The sequence below is a fragment of the Erithacus rubecula genome (assembly GCF_903797595.1).
Source record: "Erithacus rubecula genome assembly, chromosome: 3".
Taxonomy (NCBI): Eukaryota; Metazoa; Chordata; class Aves; order Passeriformes; family Muscicapidae; genus Erithacus; species Erithacus rubecula.
This window is the reverse complement of record NC_136689.1, coordinates 18,969,900-18,989,634: the sequence shown is the minus strand read 5'-3', so window position 1 is coordinate 18,989,634 and position 19,735 is coordinate 18,969,900. Positions and strand designations below refer to the sequence as shown.

Here is a 19,735-nt window from a genome sequence, read left to right as displayed (position 1 = left end):
GCAATGCACCCCAAGGCAGAAATAAGAGTCAGAATCAAAAATCATTGTAGTCTGCTGGTGGGTGACAACACAACACTGTGTGTATTTAGGTGGCTGAAGTAGAAGAGGTGAGTGGCAATATCACACTATAGAGTGATTTTTTTTTTCAGTTTGTGTGATGAATTTGCTGTAAGTCAATAAAATATCCTATGAAAATAATATTATTAGTTTTACAAATTCAAGTAATGCAAAATAAAGGTAAGAAGTTATAATAAGAAGGCTTACAGCATTTTAGTATCTTTAGGTAATGTATGCTGTGATCCAATCTTTGGTCAAATATTTATAGACTACCACCGATCCTCTGCCTTAATATTTTTGAAAAATGTACAAAAATAATGTGGGGAATTGGATGCAGTGGATTTTCCCCAGTGCAATATTGGCTTTTGCTGCTTCTGATACAGAACTGCTGTACAGTACTGGATTAGTTTATTTACAGACTTTATGAAGATGGCTATTTTTTCCCAGTGTCCTTCATATGCTTCATGCATCTTTTGTAGAAATACTGAATGTTGTAGCTGAAACAGAAGTTCAAGCTTTGGAGCTGTCAAATAATAGTGTATACCATCAGAATCAGCATATTGCATGGTAATGTACTGACTTGGAGAAGGGGGATGGAAAGCAGGCAGTCCTTTATGGGCTACTGGAGCTCCTCTTGGGTACCTTGTAAAATATCAGCCTTGTGGATCCTCATTCCCCAGAAGTTCTCTTATTTTAGGGTCTGCTCTTTGCAGGCATTTAACTGGGGAGGTATTCTTTTCATTCCCTGTCTAGCTCAAATAATTTTTTGCTTCTCTCAGATCAGTACTGATAGTCTGTACTGACACTACAGAGCAGCATCAGGAATGTCCTGAGTCTTAGTACTGATTTCTAAAAGAAGCTTCAAGGTTATGTTCCATTTTCGAAGAAAGAATCCCTAGGAATCAGGATTTCCTGTATTTCTATTATGAATATAATTTCTACTGGTAATTACTCTGAAGAATCAGATACTACATTTCTGAAAATTAATCTCCCCCAAATTATTCATTACTTGTGATTATTCTTTGTAATTCTGTTTTCTCTTTGGAATATACAAATAATTCCAGCTTCTCACCTAAGTGAGATGTATAAAGGGAAAAATCTTTTTTTTTGCATATACCACCAAAGTAAGCTCCACAAAATAGCCCATAAATATTTTATGCATTCTGTTTTCAGAGAAGGATTAGAGCCATGTGTTCTAAATGAGATGTGAAACACGTATTTGACAATGAAGAGAAAGTAAATTATTCAATGGCTTCTTATAAGTTGACAGTGTGGAGCTGCATACTGGATGAGACAGCAGCCCTAAAGGAACAACTATATGACTTGTTCCTGAATGTGCTCTCTTATAATACAGATCTCAAAAGATTTGGTTTAGGAGAGCAATTTTGGCATTTTGTATTTTATTAGCATTAGCTTTGCAGCCAATAGTATTCTCTACTAATACAATTTTTATAGATACATCATTAAATAAGAACTCCCATCACATTAGTTCTTTTCTAGTATCTGCTGCAGGTCTGCTCAGACTCCTGGAAAATGAATTTTTTTCTCTACCTACATTTCCCTTTCTATACAATTATAATAATAGGGTCTTTTCATTGAAGGAGGGGGGTTGTGGAAATTGTAGGGTGGAGAAGGAAGGGGAAAAAACCCCAGAATTTAAGTAAACACTAAATTTGTTCTGGGTGTTTTTTTTGTTGTTGTTGGGGTTTTTTTTCTTTGTTTGCTTGGGGTTTTATTTGGTTTTTTTGTTTTTTTTTTTTTTTGTCCAGACTATCCGCAATGACTTAGTTCTGGCCTATGTATTTAACACTGGTATTTATCATAATAAAAATTTGTTCTTATTAATGAAAAACAGTATTTTTTGTTGGCTTGGTTTGGTTTGCTCTGAAAGGGTCTCCTGGCTGCACAGCTACAAGATGTGGGGAGATGAATTGCTCTGTTCTGTCTCCTCCTTGTGTCATTGGCACATGGACAGAGATGTGGTTTATTCCTACATCTGATATAATTTTAAAATGTATTTTTGCAAATATATATAATTTATTCTTTATTATTTTTATATATATACATTTGCTATATAACAGATATAGCAAATATAGCTCCCCAGAACTGCTTTATGTTAATCCAGATCCCTCCTTCCTTCCAGACTCAATGGAAAGCTATTTTTTTACCTATCACACTTTATGTAGTGGTGCCTCATGCAGCCAGGCCGTTCACCCCTCGCTTATGATCACATTTGTGAGCAGCAATTGAAACTGCAGAAGAGAAGGCTATTTCTTAGACTTCAGAAAATATTTTATTTTTTAACTATTATATGTTAATAGTTAGCAAGAATTGAATTCTACATTTTAATATGTGTGCCATCAACTACTTAAGGTAGTACAAGGGTGCTTGATATATTAATACCAAATACTTTTCTCTGAGTAATAAATGCACCTCTTTTTGAGAACTCTTACCTTATCACCCTGTATGGGGCTGCAGTGTTGTACATAGCACAGAAAACTGTGAAGTGAGCACCATTCCTTGGAATTATTTAATAGATAAACCAGAATTAATTTTAAAGAGAACATACACCAATAATGTGATAATCAGAAATGGGAATAGCCACGAGGAACTGGATTTACAAGATTATAAGGGATTCTCACTCAGTTTGTAGTGGTACACACACCAATCGACTGACAGTTTGCTTTTGTAATGGAATCAGTTAAAAATAGACTTGGGATTTGACTCATTGGAAACCAATGCTGCCACTGAATATCTAGTATAAAATTAATGTTCTCAAGAACTTTTTTAACATTGTATCTGACTCCTACAGATTCAGGTGGATAGTACAGTCTTATTCCTCTCTGTCATGGTTTGAGACAGGACACTCTCTAATTAAGCTTGTTTTGATGTAAGAGAAATGTTTGCTTGTCAATATTGTTACATGTTTTAATACATGAGATATTAGAAGTAAATTGAAGGAAAGGTCAAATTTCTTTAAAAGCCTAGAAGAAATCTGTAGTTTTGAACAGATTTTTTCTCCTAGAAGGTAGAGTATGTGGTTAAATCTTATTCATATGAAAATCAGCCCAAACTGGCTTAGTTAAATTTTTATATGGACATATGCCATTTGCAGAAACTGAACCAGCTTTGTGCTTTTGCTGCATTTCTTTGTCAAAAGAACCCAGACCTTTTTCTGTGTATGTTACACTTGTTATAACCTTACCTCATGCTGTATGCTTTGTACAAAACCTGATTGTGTTGGCTTTTTCCATTCTTTGCTTCATTAATGCTCTCCCTTTCCAGATGTTTTAGGTATGTATACAAGCTTGCAAATTACTTTTCCTGCTGTTTTGTGTTCAGTGCTTTATTGTACCTGACAGAACCACCATTTGTTTCTTGCATCTGGCTCACTGACAGACAAAAGTCGATGCTGTACTATGTTGCTAAGTCTTTCTTTCAGAAAATCTTGCTGGTTTTCCTTATTTATTTTCGAGTTATTCTGAAAATAGAGTTGACATTGACAAGTAAACACTACAGATTAGGTATTCCTTATTTCTGAGGTGTGTGTACCTAATCTGTGTGTTCTGACACAGACGTGTGACCGTGGATGTAAAATGTGTCATTGTGTTCATGGTAAATCGATTGCCATCACGTGCCTGGGAGTCTGTTTATTTGCTTTCCACGTGCATATGCAGTAACCTGTCAGGCATTACACACACCCAGTTTGCATGTGCAGTTGAGCACCTACCTTTGAAAGGCTGTCTCTAAAAAGTGTATAGAGCTTCCATTCACATCATTAGATTGACAACCCTAAGTTTTGTCTTCTGAAAATTAAATATAAATGCTTGAAGAAATAGCAGTGAATTAGCTGTGCAAATTTAAGCCTTGTGGTTTTTTTTTCCTTGATATTTGTGTGAGAGGCCTATCAAATGCTTGAAACTATGGTAACAATTTATTTGTTAAATATATATATATATATATATATGTATGTGTATATATATATATATATACTGTATATTATATACATACATGATATTACTATGTATTCTTCATGTCTGGTAATTTAATGACAGTTGTGGTATAGGATAAGTTTCAAGTAAAGGCCTCCTCAACTATAAATCAAAGATGAATTTTAAAGAGTTCTAGCTGAGCCTCATAAAAATCCTTCATTACTTACAGAGAGACCAAGGAACAGGAATGCAAAATTTGTACTTAACTGAGTGCATTTCCTTCCCAAAGCCTCAGAGATCTAATATAGTTCAAAGAAAACAAAGGAGATGTTCAATGTGTTATGGAAAATCCTGATTGTCCCTTTATAATTTTATCTTCAAAATAGATGTGACAAATGTCCATAACTCTCACTCTCGAGTGTTAAATATGTTAACCTGGTAAACCTGAACGTGCCTTGGATCAGAATGCAGTGAAGTAGCAGCTAAGACCTTTTGGGTTTTCACAAGGAGATATATGTAGATATACTTCTTTTTGCCCACAGATAGGCAAAGAGTAGCATAAAGTTAGTGAACCTGTTATAATTTATGTCTCACATGTCCCAAAATACTCTTCTATCCTCCTGGGACAGCCTTAATTTTATTAACATCTAAGGTCAGAGTTTGCCTAATGAATTCTTTAGGTAGTTCTGTATTAGAGTTTGTTACTAACTTTCCAATATTCTAACTTGCAAATAAGGTTTTGATACAGTGTAGGCAAAGCGTTTTAATGAAATTTCCTCAATTATTTTCAAAGGTTATATGAAGGAAAAAACATCTTGATTTCTGTAAATTAGAGATAACTCTTAGCAACCTGTCCTTATATTTTCTCATGATACTGCACAGAAATATTTGGGATAATTACACTGAAACAAAACATGTGCTCAAAACAAAGTAGTGCGGCAATGTGTTAGAATAATTTTTTAAGGTTATGGATATCTATGTAATAGACAGGATACTTGGACAGATCAGTAAAATAATTTTAGCTAGTTAGCTGTTTGTTTAAGAGTACAGTTTGCTTCCCTTAAACTGCTCACACTGTAGGTTGAATTGATCCACGTTTTTTTTCTTTCTCCTGGACTGGTGGAACTGATTAAAGTTGGTGTTTGTGTCCCCATTTTATCCAAGACTAAAAGTCTGTGTTGTTTAACAGAATGCAAAGTTCAGTTCTGGGCTCAATTCTGTTCTTGCTAAGAGAGGCATGGACTCATCCTTCCCATTGCCATGTCAGGGCTGTGATCACCTACCTTTAGGATGGCTCTTGGTTGGTCCTGCTGAGTCTTACGCACTTTGCATAATAATTAAACTTTCTCTGGAGAAGGAACTGCAATCCATGTGTTTTGCCTCCCACTCTGTGCATCAGGCTGCAGAGTCAGTATCTCTCCCACTCACTGAATACGCAAATGTTTTGTGAGTGGCACACCATCAGCAGGAGGGGTTGAATAGCCAGGGATGGAGCAGTTCCACATCCTATCCGTGAGAAAGGCTGAACATTTTTATTTATGTTTGTTCTGAAAAAAGCAATAGTCCAAAGGAGCACTTACTTGGTGCCTCTGTATGGACTGGGTCGATAAAAACCTACAGCAGTGCACTGAGTAATGAGGCATGGTGCACAAACAGCCAAGTTATTGCCATGTCTGACACGATGATACCACTCTGAACTATGCAGAGGCACTTGCTTGATCCCCTGGACAAAAGAGATGTTAGACTGCTTCTTTGCCCAGTTTTGCTATTACAATTACTCCTTAACAGAGTGAAGGGGAACTTGATGATAGGAGCAGTGCTGTGCTGCTATATGGCACCTTCTGAAGCTGCTCTGGTTCTTCCTGGCAGTCATTTCAGTGCACCCTTGTGCAGTGCTCAGCCACTTGTGTTACTGCTGCAATCTGCTACTTTCAATCTTTTCCATTCAAAGGCCATTAAAATTTACTTCCAGCTTAAACTTGGCACAAGAAGCATCATTCCCTGAATGCTATTGTTTTGCTAGCCCAGAGAAATGAGGCAGGAAGTAGATATTTTTATGTGCCATTCAGTATTTTTAAATGACACTATCTGTTTTATATTTTCACATAATTACAGTGCTGTATTTCAGGAGATGTTAGTCCATTATAAATAGATCTTGGTTATGTTGAGGTTTCCAAACATGACATCGATTCTGTCAATACCACTTGGACGTGTGTGTACATTAAAAGCCATCTGAATTCTGCCTAAACTGAGCCTCAGCAGGCAGGAGGAGGAAAACCCTGCATTCCTGCAGCACCTCACCCCACAGCTCCCCTTCAGCAGAGCCCAGACAGGAGCTCCAGGCAGAGCAGCAGACATGCTTATCTCCTTTCTGCCTTATCCCTTGCAGGAGCCCCATCTGTTAGGCATGAGTAACACATGCAGCCACTTTTCCTGGAAAATATTGTCATCCTCCCACTCCCACCCTCCCCTTTTTACGTAACAAGCTAGTGGCTAAGGTATTTGGTGGCGACCAGGCAAATCTAAGTATATCCACAAAACTACTTTTAGGTTAGACATTTGATTTAAACACCTGCAGTCCAGGCATCTTTTGACCATTTGCCTGAGGACTAAGCTAAAGCATTTATTCCCTCTTGCTCATGTTTTTCAAGACTTTTTCCTTTTTAGCTGGATATGCTGGAGCTCAACAGAAAGCATTCTGCTCCCCACCACTGGGACACCCCACGGTGTGAGGAGGGTCAATCCTTCCTGGAGACTGTGGGACTGAACCTCCCTGCCTGCCCAGAGCAGCACTGCTGCTTGAGGGGAGGGAAGAGGAAGATGAGAAGAAAGAGGGCAAACGTTTATATATGTGTGGGGTTTCTTCTTAGCTTGCTCTGCTGTGCTCAAACTCCTTGTAGCTTATTGGATCACCTCAGTAGCCTCTGGGCCTCCTTGCTTTGTTTCCAGTGAGCACAGATCCCTGGTGCACTCCAGGGGAGCCTGCTGTGATCTGCATTCTACTTACAGCAGTACCCCATGGAGAGAGACACTGGTGATTTTCCTTTGATATTAAGCATGTATATACACACACACGCTCACAAATTAAAATTTAAAATTTTAATTCTGTTATTCAAGCTCATGATTTTGTTCTCATTAGAAACTTGTGTGGGCACAGCTCAATAATTATCACTTCCTTTTTTAATTTTCTCGGATTTTAGATATGACCTGCACTCATTTCTAGCAGGATTTTTTGGTGCAAGACCTTCTATGTGGTTTTAAGACACTGGGATAAAAACTACTTTTTTTTCTTTCGCCTTTGTTATGGAAATCTTGAGGTTGCCTTAAACTTCTCATTACTTTAATTATAGTTGTGGAGTTTAGTGGTTAATTATTTTTAAGTAACAGTGTTTGTATAAAAGAATCAGCATAAAAAATCATGACTACTGATAGGTGTTCTCCTTAATTTATAACATTATTTCAAAGCCATTTGTGTATGGTGTTGTGAATAATTTTGTATTGCATACATTGACAGAGTTGTGTTCTTTTCATTCCTGTAGTATCAGGAGCCCTGTTTAAGAAAATTAGAATGCTTTGTCTCTGTGCCTGTTGCAGCTGAAACCATCATTTCCATATCTGTATCACTGAACAAAACAGAGCCACCAATACCATAGACAGGACACAAGGTCCAATTTAATAGGATATAAAAGTACTGTGCTCAGTTAAGAGTTTGTGAATTTCACTGCTCCTTGTGAAAATGAACATTTCTTTGCTGCCTCTGAGCAGTACTTTGTGCTTCACTTGGGCCTTTGCAGGCCAGATGCATGTCCATTTTGCATCTCGTCCCTCTCATGGAATTGCTGTTTTATCAGGGTCTTGCTGAAACAAATTGCTGGTGTAGCCCCTGCTCTGTCAAGCTGAGTGTCCTGGTGACTCCTGGCTGCTGTGGATGCAGCCCAGCTTTGCAGGAGGGTTGTGTTTCCCAGCTGAGTAGCATAGAGAATGTTCCTGTACCATTACCTATGTTCCACTGCAGTTCATCATGGTATTAATGACTTGACACAGATAAACTGTTGTTCTATCTTTGCCTGTATTTTAGGTGAGATTATTGTAGTGAACTGGGAGAGGTTTTTTTCTTGGAATTCACTTGTGAGGTCCAATTGTTGTAAAGAATATTTGTCTGCCCCAAAATGAGATAAGCAATTTACTTGTCCTCTCATTGCACTGAATTTCTGTTCAAAGTGCAGTAGTGATACTGGTATGTAATATTCTGAAGTAAGTTTAAATATGCTGTATTTAAAGTTCTCTGAGAGATGTGTACTTACTGTTTCTTAGAGCTGATGCCTTGTTGTATGGAATATAGTTGAGTGCTCCTGTCATTTAAAATATGTTCACTTCCTGGTTACCAAGGAGGCCATGTGAAATAGATTGTAAGGGTCACTTTAAAATTTGATAGCTGATTTGATGTTTTGCTTTTTGGATGGTTTGAGTGTTTTAGCTGGGCTGTCAGCATTTCATGATGATTGTCACAGTAGTTCTAATTATTTTATTCCTCTCATTATGATTGATAAATGCAATTTATTGTATGCCTCTTCAGTATATAAGAAGGGACATTATTATAAATAGATGGTATTCATGGAGGTGGGAAAATTGCAAAGCTATTACTGTGCTGCTTTGAAGATACCCCACCATCACTGTTCTCAGCTCCCTATTTTAACTACCAGTGACATTTGTGTTACTATCCTCACACGACTTTTTGAGTTCTTTGTTTACTTTGGGCAAAAGTCTCAGAGAAAATTCGTGTTGAATGTCTTACTGTGAAGGAATTTTTACAGGTAGAGAATTTGGTTTTTGAGAGATAGTGCTAAAGAAAAATGAAAACCAAAGCAGTAGCAGTGGATAAAGCCTTTGTTATCTAAAAAGAGAAGCTACTAATATGTAAGTAATTGCAACAATCTTGTAAATTTAGAATTCAAAGAAGATTTCAAACAAAATTAAAGTTTTTCCAGAAGCTGAAGAAGTACTCTAAGAAACAGGAGATCAAAACCTCTTCAGCTATCCTGTGGCATTTTTCCCATCCAGTCCTGACTAGAGAGGTAGAGGTGCATGTATTAGTTCACCAGTCGTGCCATGGAGCTCCTTGAATTTTTCTTCTATACCCAAATTAAGAAAAATAAGTACTAAAATACATTTTAATTGATGAAAAAGATCTCTCTCCATTTTCAGACTCAAGTGGAAACTATTGGTTCATAGGAACATAGTTACCTGCAGTTATTGTCATGCGTGTGTTTCACAGTAGAACATACCCTGAGGTATACTCTGCCCTGGCAGAGGATGTTTCAAAAAGTATAGCAGGAAATCTAGTCCACAGAGAAGTGTTTGCTACTGGCAGAAAAGTGCTTCAAGCAGTGTAGCAAGTGCTGCTTCCCCAGACAAAATTACAATGCAATGGCATAGAGACAGATTTTGCTGGTTATAAATTGTCTTGAACAAGAGTTTTTAGCAGTCTGGAATGGCCTTAAAATGTTACATTAACTAATATTGTTATACTGACTGAAGTGTTGAGCCTGGTTTGAAATTGCAGGAAAGCAATCTAAATTCATCATCAGAACAGCGTGACAAATTATCTCTGATATGTTTATTCTAGTTGTCACTTGAACTTAAATTAGGGATAGATTATTGACTATCTTCTACTAAACCTCTGAGACAGTGGTATTCAGTGATTTCAGCAGTATCTCTATGCAACAAAGTTGTAGAAAATGTAATTGGGAATGTGCCAAAAACCATCAGAAGTTCTGTCTTAAAAAATGTAATCCTAATTCAGACAGCAGGACTACAGTGCTTTTATTGACCAGCAGCAATGGGTGCATCGATGTGTTCCATACCACACTGTGCACATCTGACAGTGTTCACTGCTGCAAAAGACTGATTGTATGTGCTCTTCCAAATCTGCAGATAGTTCCAACCACAAACAGTTGGAAGTGATCTCTAATAAATCCAAACCAATGTCCACCTCCTCCAATAAAGGATATCATATATAGATTTTCTGATGACTATTTAGATGTTACTTTGTTTAGAAAATTACCATAGCAAACACTTATTGATTTTGAACCAAAATACTAGCTGGAATGTCTTGACCTCTCTTGGAAATATTGCAACCTTTTTATAGTACCTTATTTATTCAGTTGCTATTCTAAGACAGAAAAAAATCAATCTCTTCATATCTCTTGAAAGAGACTATTTTATGTAGAAAACTCTCACTCTAGCCAGATCAGACAGGTTGTGTTTTCAAGCAAAAGTTAAGCTTTTGCCAGAATAATAGATAAAAGGCCAATAATATAATTTCAAGAAACTCTTTATTAAATTTTTGGTACTTCTTCTTGACCTTTAAGTCTGTGTTGGTTGTCTTCTAATTTTTTCTTTGAATGGGCTAGACATCTAATCTGGTTTTGGTTCATGAAGCATGCATAACCTTTAAAAGGAAACCTATATGAATTAGTCTTGTCTGGCCCAATGACTTTCTTTACAGACTTGCATAAATCACCCAGCTTCTCTAATTCCTCATTGAAATCAGCCAATAGCAAGATTTGAGCAGGAAAAATGTGATTTCATTTTAAAGACGATTTTGCTATTATAAGATATAGTTTTGTTTCATTGGGGAATGAAGACAGTTTCTACACCACTTGTGAAAGCGGATGCAGCCCATCTGTCTTGGAGAGGTTTGCCCTGGAAAGTCTTGCCAATCAGACAGGGTGCTGAGGAGCTGGGAGCATGACTACCAGAAGAAAAGATGATGATTTTACTCTGGGAAGATCAGCTTCCCACAGCTCCTGGGATTCTGAGGATGATACCATAGCATTATTTGGATTATTCAGTTATTTTCTCTTATAAAAGTGTTTTACACATAATAGCCAATTTTTTTACATGGTACCATACTGAGGTCAGTAGAAAAAACCCCTGTTTTCCAGAGCTTTGGTGAGTTGAAGTAAATGGGAAAACAGCAGTTTCTGCTGTTACATTAATCAGTACTTCCTAATACCTATCTCAGGCACTCCAGTTTGAGCTAACTGGTTACTGGGTAAGATTGAAGTTGAGCTGCTGTTATTTCCATGTAGCAGATTTTGTGGTGTATTAAGGTTGCCATTTGATGCAGCAAACATTCATAACCATTTTTCTTATATACATGGACTGGGGTCATGTAAGAGGTGTTATCATTATCTCTCCAAGCTGGAATAGCAGGAATTGGTGAGGTGAGAGAGGCAGGCAGCTCCTGCAAGGGTAGCACAATAGGAGTGAAATGTTCTCATTAACGCTGTATTCATTACCCTACTCTGCCAGGGACCTGAACGGATAACAACAACTCCTGCACCCAGAGAAGGAGCAACACACCAATCTACCACAGTGTTACATTTCTTACAGCTAATCACCTCTTAGTATTTTCATAACTCTAATTTTCTACTTTGCAGCTGAAGTTCAAAGTGAAATTGAGCGGATTTTTGAATTAGCCAGGACACTGCAATTGGTAGTGCTTGATGCTGATACCATTAACCACCCAGCTCAACTGAGCAAAACCTCTCTGGCTCCCATTATAGTATACGTAAAGATTTCTTCTCCTAAGGTAAATATTTTAGATGCCTTCATGTTCTTTCAGGATTTTTGTTTTGGTTTTTGGGGGTTTTTTGGGGGGGTGCCTTAAATGCAGATAATCACATGTTCTTATTTAGGTTCAGAGCTATATGTTGTTGTTGCTTCCCTTTGGATAGTAATGCATTAATAATCAAAAAAGTATCTGAGCTCTAGTGTTAACCAAAACCTATTTTGGAAAAGATGCTATAGCTCCAATGAGTTTTTTAATTGGAATTGCACTTTTTAGTATCAATCACATAAGTAGTGCTCATGGTTTGTTAAATCAAAATAATATGGAAATGAAAGAATTATTTTCACTGAATGAGTATCAGACTGATTGCTAAACTTTAACAGCTGATAACTCTTTCACTGTGTGTAACAAAAAAATGCACAAACCTTGTGAAGGGGCATTTGAAATAGAGAAAATGAATTTGTGGGAAAAGAACTCAGGAGATCCATTTTAAAAATTCAACTTAGAAACAAATGAAACCAGAAGCAGCAGGAAAAAGACAGGAATGGAACTTTTTAGTGCATGTAAAGGAAAGCAGATATTTGGATGTAAATGAAAACTAGGACATCTTGGATGAGGGAACATGGGAAATGTTCTTGAAGCCAGCAAATGAAGAATTTGCTCTGCTTATGTGAGCAGTTTCAAATCTAAACATTTTAAGTGGTTATATATGTATATTAAATCTGAGTCTGCTCACTTTTTTATGTCTTATGGTTCACAGGTTTTACAGAGGTTGATAAAATCTCGAGGGAAATCTCAGGCCAAACACCTTAATGTTCAGATGGTGGCAGCTGATAAACTGGCACAGTGTCCTCCTGTGAGTTACTGTTAATTTATGTCTTGTCTCTGAAAGGTGCCTTTCTTTTCAAGCATGAAGTTCATTACATAATTTTCAGGAATGTTTGCCCTCTTCTGGCCATATTAACTATTGCCTTTTGCAGAACACCTCCTGAGATCTCAGGGGTCCTCACTAGGTGCAGGGGGAAAAGATTTCTGGTCACAATCAGTTATTAAGGATGTGTGCTGATTCAGTCCATGCTTCAGTAAACTGAGCATTCATTTTACTTGATAAGTTTTTGGGGATTATTGGTCTAAAACTGAACCCTCTTAGTGACTGTGCTTTATCTCTGGCAGTTTAGAGTAAGGCCAGTGGTTTGAGTAACTTCCTCTGGGACATCTGTCAGCAAGCACAGCCCACCACTGCTGATGTTTTTGGTCAGGATTTTGGCAAAGAGCTGAGTGGTACTGCAGAGCTGACAGCTCTGCAGTTCTTCAGATGTGCACTGAAGCAAATTCTCTAAATTCCCACCTATAAAGTGATGACACTCCAACTGGGTTTTGAACCTGGCATGCATTGCTGCCTGCATGTCAGCTGCCAAGACTATGGGTAAGAAACCAGAAGATGGAGTACAGTTCAGTTGCAGATATAATTTGCCATAGTTACAGAGCTGAGTGAAGGGAATGTCTTCATCATTTAAGTTGAAGAATCTCAGTTAAGCAATGCTCACATCCCCAGGAAATCAATGAAGAATGCTGGAGACCTGCATAGGCCCTCAAAGCTGCCTTCTTCTCCCTGACCAGGGAAGAAATGGATAAAACTCACCTCCTAACTTTAGAGGACTAAAACTAGACTGTGTGACTAATCTCTTACCTAATATTTGTATGACACTTGGAAACTGAATGATCTGTATTCTTATGTTTAGTTATTGGTCTTAGCTTGCCTTAGTTTTCTTATAGTTATTCTACAGGAGGATTGTATCCTTTTCTTGCCATTCCATATTTTTCAATAGTTAATTCTTCAATATTTATCAGCTCTTTCTGTAAATTTAAAGATTTTTTTCAAGCTGTTTTTTTCCCTGTCTTCTTTGACTGTTTGTGCATTACTATGTGGAAGTCACAAGGCCTTGCTTTAGCAAGTGTAACATTAGTGCTAGTTAGGGTTATGGTCTTTTGTTTCAACAGCATTTAGAAAAAGAAACACAGAAAAAGAATGGGTAAATTATCTTAATGCAAGTACTAAAAATGTGGTTCATTTTTGATTAATGGAAATTGTGATCAATGTCTCTAGCTGATCTCCCTTTACCTGGTGATGCTCACTAAAACCTTTCCTTTATCAGGAAATGTTCGATGTAATTCTTGATGAGAACCAGCTTGAAGATGCTTGTGAGCACCTTGCTGACTATCTGGAAGCCTACTGGAAGGCCACACATCCACCTAGCAGCAATCCTCCTAACCAGCTTCTCACTCGCACACTTGCAACAGCCACTCTTCCTATTAGCCCAGGTCCAAATATTAATTTACAGGTACAGTTTTTATGCCATCTCTTCTTATTCTTCTGTCAACTTCTCCTTCCAAAGCACAGAGTTAGGCTGATACTAGGATATGCTGAATATGTTTTCCTGTTGTTCATAGAGTAAAAGCTTTTTCAGTAGACATTCACCCATTTTCAGTATAAAAGGCAAATGCAAGCATGTTACTGTTATTGCTATTGTATTCATGGTAGCATGTGTTTGTGTGTTGACTAGGGGGCTGGTTTTGATTCCAAGGACTAAAATTGGCCTGACTGAAAACATATGTTGCTGTGAAATGGAATGTAATGGATGGAATACTTCAGGTTTTATTGTGCCCAGGACACTGCTGTGCCAGTAATATGTGTACCAGCCACAAGCACTTTTATAGTTGGCCATGTGTAATCCAGTCAGAGAAATCAAACTAGACTGACTTGTGCACATTCCAGCCTCTGGTAATTTTCTGACTGATGGCCACACTATTGCTAATAGACAAATCCCAGCCCCAGAGGCCCTGCATAACAGCCTGGGTTGTGTGTAGGGCAGATCCACAAATGTTGTAGGGAAATCTGTTCCAGTCTTCCCACAGGTTGTAGAGGATGAGGATGACTGACTGTATTAGTAAAGACTCAAGGTCAAAGTGGCCCTTCCAGTGTTTCCTTTGTTCTTTTATTCATTGGCCATTGCAGTGAAAAGTACAGACTTCCTTCAAGCCAAACTCTTACTCAAATCCAAGTCCTGATGCACTGCACGTTGTGCAGAAAGACCTTGAGAGAGGCTCTATGTTCTGAACAGTGAGGACACTCTCCTGTGAGCTGGGAAAAGCACAGGCTTTATTACTGCCTCTGTACTGATGTGCCTGTTGATACTGGCATATTATGTCCCCTCTATTCTCCTTTGACTTTTGGTTTGTATAATTTTATTGAGGTGTTCAGCATAAGGAGATGCTTTCCTTTGGATATGTGTTGCATGATATGAAATGAAGTGTTTAAACTACTTCACCACTTCATTATAAGTAGTGAGTGACTCCTTGAGGCTGAGAAGAGGGGGATAAAATATATCTGCCCCAAATCAAATAAAGACTTACTACATCTAAATTTCTGCCTAAGTTCAATATATGCTCATCAATTATATACATATGCAAGTTACACTTCATAACTTTGGCTAAGAAAAATACCTCCCTTTAGAAAATCAAAGGGAAAAAAATGTATCTGCACGCAAATTAAAATGAAAAAAAGTTGTACTCATTTTTTATGGTTTTGCAAAATAATTTCTTGTGTCAAATAATTTATTTCTCATTAGAAAACCACAGACTCGACAAGTTTGTTCTTCAATGAGAAAAATTTCTTTAGCCATCTTGTAGGGTGAATCTCATTCTCTTGCTTTCAGACACAGTTGCAGGAAAAGAGACTGTAAGCTATAGCTTATTTCTGCCTTTTTTTCTGTCCTCAGAGCTGAAACACCTTGAAAAAAATGTGAGCTGGAAGAATTTCTGAGTATGAAATTCAGTATTGTTGTGTGCAGCCTTGCTAGATAAACTTTATCTGCTTTGTAAACTTCTAAATTATTTTGCTCAAGTGTTTGTTTTTTTTTTTATGCTTTTTGGGTGTGGATATATAGCTCACATACTCATTGTATTAACCACATTCTCTGGAGGAACTATGCAGAGTTTTAATAACACTTTTCTGAATGCTGTGCTGTCTCCTTACAAACTAACAAGAGTTTTATTTAAGGACTAAAAATGATGGTGTATTTTCAGTTTCACAGTTTGTAGGTCTACTAATACAGAAGTATGAATCAACATGGGTCCCTTATGGAACATAAAATTTTTCTGTTCCTTTAGTACCATTTTCCTATGATAAATCTTCAGCTGACATCTCAAACCTGAGCTTGTCATTGCCTTGGCACAGAGTGAGTCTATTTTTTAATGATGGTGGCTGAACCCATTCTTTCAACAGTGTTAAGAGCCTGTATTTAGAGAACTGAAAGTCTATGCCTGTGCAGTTTTTCTGGATTGCTCTGCAGGAAATAGCCACTAGTTGTTTGGTCTGGGGGAGCCATGTGTGCACTGCAGAGCATTGGAGTCATCCTCCCCTGGGGAAAATGCAGTGCCCCTTTGCCATGAATCATATTTTGGGTTTGTGGTTTTTAAGTCCCCAGTGTACATTGTAAGGAGGGATTTGTGTTGCCAGCTGCCAGAGGGGCATTTTTACAGCATGAAGCTGCCTGTGTGCATTGCACGAGGTGCTTGAAGGTGTGAGCCTCCTGGGACAGTTTGAAATTAAATAGGCAAACACCCTACACCTTGTGTCTGAGGGAGAGCTTTGGAACTTCCATGGAAACAGCTGGCTAACTCCAAAAGGACAGGAGCAACCTCACACACATATAGTGCAGGGAAACAGGGACCACTGGAAATGAGGAGCAAGGCACATTTACTCAGTGGAGGCTTCTCTCTCCTCTTTCAATGCTGTTTAAACTTCTTTCAATGAACCCCTACTTCTTTGAAAGTAAAACTGAATACTGAAATAGGATTATCTCAAACTTTCTGTATTTTAGACAAAAAAAAAACTTATGAAATTGGGCCCTAAAATCCCTGCACTGTAGAATCTATTCAAAATCAGAGCCGGAATTTGGTTATGAACCAAAAAGCTGGACTCTAATCCAGATTCAGATATTACCTATTCCGTGTCCCTGTAATATTTAATGAAAATTACTATCAATGAATTCGCCAATAAATCCCCACAGCCCCTGACACTATTCTGAAATTGCAGGTATTAGTTCTGAATTTATTCCCTGTGTTCCTTCACATGTGCTCATGATAGCACAGAAGATGCATTCTGACCTTGTAAAAGTAGCAGTGTTTCCAATGCAGGTTCAAATTTTGCATTTGTTCTCAAACCACAGCAATGACAGACTTTATTAGTCATGATTATGTATAGTTACCTGCATTTAACCGCATGAGAATTATAGGGTTTCACATGTATACCATCTTCATGTACCCTAAAACCAGTCATGGTGATGAACTGATAAAAGTTGTGTTTACACATGCAATGCAGGCACTGCTTTGAGCTCTTTTGCTTTTCATTTAATTTCATTTACAATTCACCTCTGTTGAGTAATTTCATTTCACCTTGAATAGATCTATTCATGTTTACAATTATTATATTGCTTTCTGACAAATCAGAATCATCTTGAGAATGACAAAAGCAAGAACAAATAACAAATTCGATTGCTGTTCCTGTTACTTTGTTCTCATCTATACCGTTTGTTTCAAATTAGAAATCCAACTCGTCTCTCAGCAGTTGATGTAACAAAATGTTGTCTTTGAAAATTAAGATTTGTCAAATGCACCAAATTTTTGATTTTAAATATGCTGCTTTTTATAAGTTTCTGATTAAATACAGATTATTTTCCTTTCCAATTTCCTGTAATTTTGCTTTTTGGGTTGCTAGGAAACCCACCTGCCAGATCTGTGGCTGAAGGACAAAATTTCTTCCTTCCCCTAGCTCTGTTCCACAGAATAGAAAGACAGAAAGAAGATATGTCCATGAGCTGCCCTGGGGGTAATCCTGATTTTTAGACAATTCTGAACGTAGAAGTGCAAACTTAAGACTAACTTTGGTATTCAGAACAGTTTCACAAACAAATGCCTGTATAACTCTGGTAAAATCTACATTAATTTTGTGTCAGCAGAGATGATATTGTCTTGACATTCTTCACCTCATGTGAGCAATTTCAATATTAGCTATTAAAATTTTTGCAATTAAGCCTGAAAAGTCTTTAGCTGTGGTTTGGCAATAAAAGCAGGTTAGTGTAATGAAACCCCCAAATGAGGTAAATAATGCCACTTGTTCATTTTGCAGTGATTTCAAAGCATTTATGCGGGTGAAGAGTAGGTTTATTACCTGGTAATTTTTATTTCAGTCTTTTAATAGCAGTGGTGTTCTAGGAAATTTTGTATGTGATAATATCACTCTCCTCCTGTTTTTCTTGGCAATGGGCTGTATTCTCAAGCTCTTAAAATTTTAAGATCAATGTTTAATTTTTCATTACCAAGAAGAAATTAAATTATTGCTGAGAAAACAGAAAGTCAGTGATACTATCAGTATCATAATACAAACTTCATTCATACCAGAATCAATTGCATTGTTTTTCCTTAAAAAAAAGTTACTCTATGAGAGCCAAGGTTTTGTACTTTGGTTCTTTGCTGGAATCCACCTCCTCAGCCCTCTAAAATCACTTTCCCATAGTGGCTGTTTCCAGACACGCATCTGTAATCTCTCAACTGAGATATGCCCTCTCCTGGCATGATATCTCCTCTCAATTTTTCTGCAGTTTGTGCTGTTTCTGCATGCTCTCGTTTTCTTTGGAGGGTGGTGGCAGCTATTGCTAACTGGAGTAGTCAGAAACATCACAAGAAATGAGAAAGTACCACAGAATAACCCAAGTGCCACCATTCATTCTGATGCGAATAAAAAGAATTGTTTGTATTATAATACTGAATTTTCAGTAAAAGTTGAATACTAATGGTTTCTTTCCTAGTTTAGATTCAAAGTGGATTGTTTTGTACTTAAATTTTTATTGGTTTAATGGTACTTTCTAGTTGAATTTGGTATTGGGGAAGTTTTTCAATGTGTACCTCATGACCTTACTGCTGATTCTGGTAGCAGGGATCTCAAGGAGACCAGAGGAATGACCATTCGGTCCCTGAGCGCAGCGGGTCCCACATTGAAGAGGAAGCACGGGTCGAGCCCATCAAGAAATCCCAGCACCGCTCTTCCTCCAGCCAGCACCACAACCATCGCAGTGGCGTCAGAGGCCTTCACAGGCAAGAAACTTTTGACTCAGAAACACAAGACAGCAGAGATTCAGCTTACGTAGAGCCAAAGGAGGACTACTCGCACGAGCACGGTGACCACTATGATTCTCACAGGGATCATAATCACAGAGACGAGTCCCACGGGATCAGTGAACACAGACACAGAGAATCCCGGCATCGCTCCAAGGAGAGGGACCGCGAGCAGGACCACAACGAGTGCAACAAGCAGCGCAGCCGCCATAAATCAAGGGACCAATATTGTGACAAGGATGGGGAAGTGATATCGAAAAAACGTAACGATGCAGGAGAGTGGAACAGGGATGTTTACATCCGACAGTAACTCTTGCCTCTGGCAGTCTTGTGTTTCTTTGAAGTCTTGTAACAATGCCCCTTGAAAATATCTTGGGTTCTTCTTTGCAGAACATATGGTATCCTTCTATATGCTGATTTGTATTGCTGTTGCTTGCATAGCAATAGCATGAAATAGATGATTCATATACTTTTATTTTCAGTTAGTGCTATATGAATTAGTGTAGTACAACTGAAGAGCTCCTGATGTTGTACTATGACATTTTTCAAGCTGTTTTTGGTAGCTGCCACTTGAACAATATCTGTTGCCATCAAGGTGTTGTTAGTGTTTTTTAAAAAAAAGGTACATTTGATGTTTAATAACTTCCCACGTATTCAGCAAGCCAGGATCAGCACATAAAAAATCTAAAACTTTTTGTCTGCTCTGATTTTTAATTTGTATGCACTTGATTTTGCATATTGATTTAAGCACCACTCTGTTGCTTGTACCTCTGGTGGTCTCCGTATGAAGACAGAATTCAGTCTTGCCTTACACACAGGGGATCATGGAGTCAAAATCTATTTTCTATGTACTGGTACTGTGTACTGTATATACAGTTTATAAATGTTATTTCTGCAGACACCTTCTTACTATATAAGTTTGATCACACTGTTTTAGAGTCCTAATGCCAAGTCAGCAGATTTGCTTTTGAATTACTGGCAACTGGAACTAGCC

The 19,735-nt window shown here is 37.8% G+C and overlaps 1 protein-coding gene across 10 annotated transcripts in view; it reads left to right on the top strand.

Moving 5' to 3' along the window:
- The window catches only part of CACNB2 (calcium voltage-gated channel auxiliary subunit beta 2), a 238,149-nt gene extending 218,715 nt beyond the window's left edge, over positions 1-19,434 (top strand). For 3 of the 10 annotated variants that reach the window (XM_079301733.1, XM_079301732.1, XM_079301735.1), the window contains 4 exons: positions 11,435-11,586; positions 12,326-12,421; positions 13,722-13,907; positions 18,563-19,434. In XM_079301733.1, coding sequence (XP_079157859.1) covers positions 11,435-11,586; positions 12,326-12,421; positions 13,722-13,907; positions 18,563-19,051 — 923 coding nt within the window. In that variant the 3' untranslated portion in view covers positions 19,052-19,434. Of the gene's footprint in view, positions 1-11,434; positions 11,587-12,325; positions 12,422-13,721; positions 13,908-15,344; positions 15,389-18,559 lie in introns of all 10 variants that reach the window. The other 7 variants (XM_079301731.1, XM_079301736.1, XM_079301734.1 and 4 more) reach the window with 5 other exon arrangements.
- The last annotated feature ends 301 nt before the right edge of the window (positions 19,435-19,735 follow it).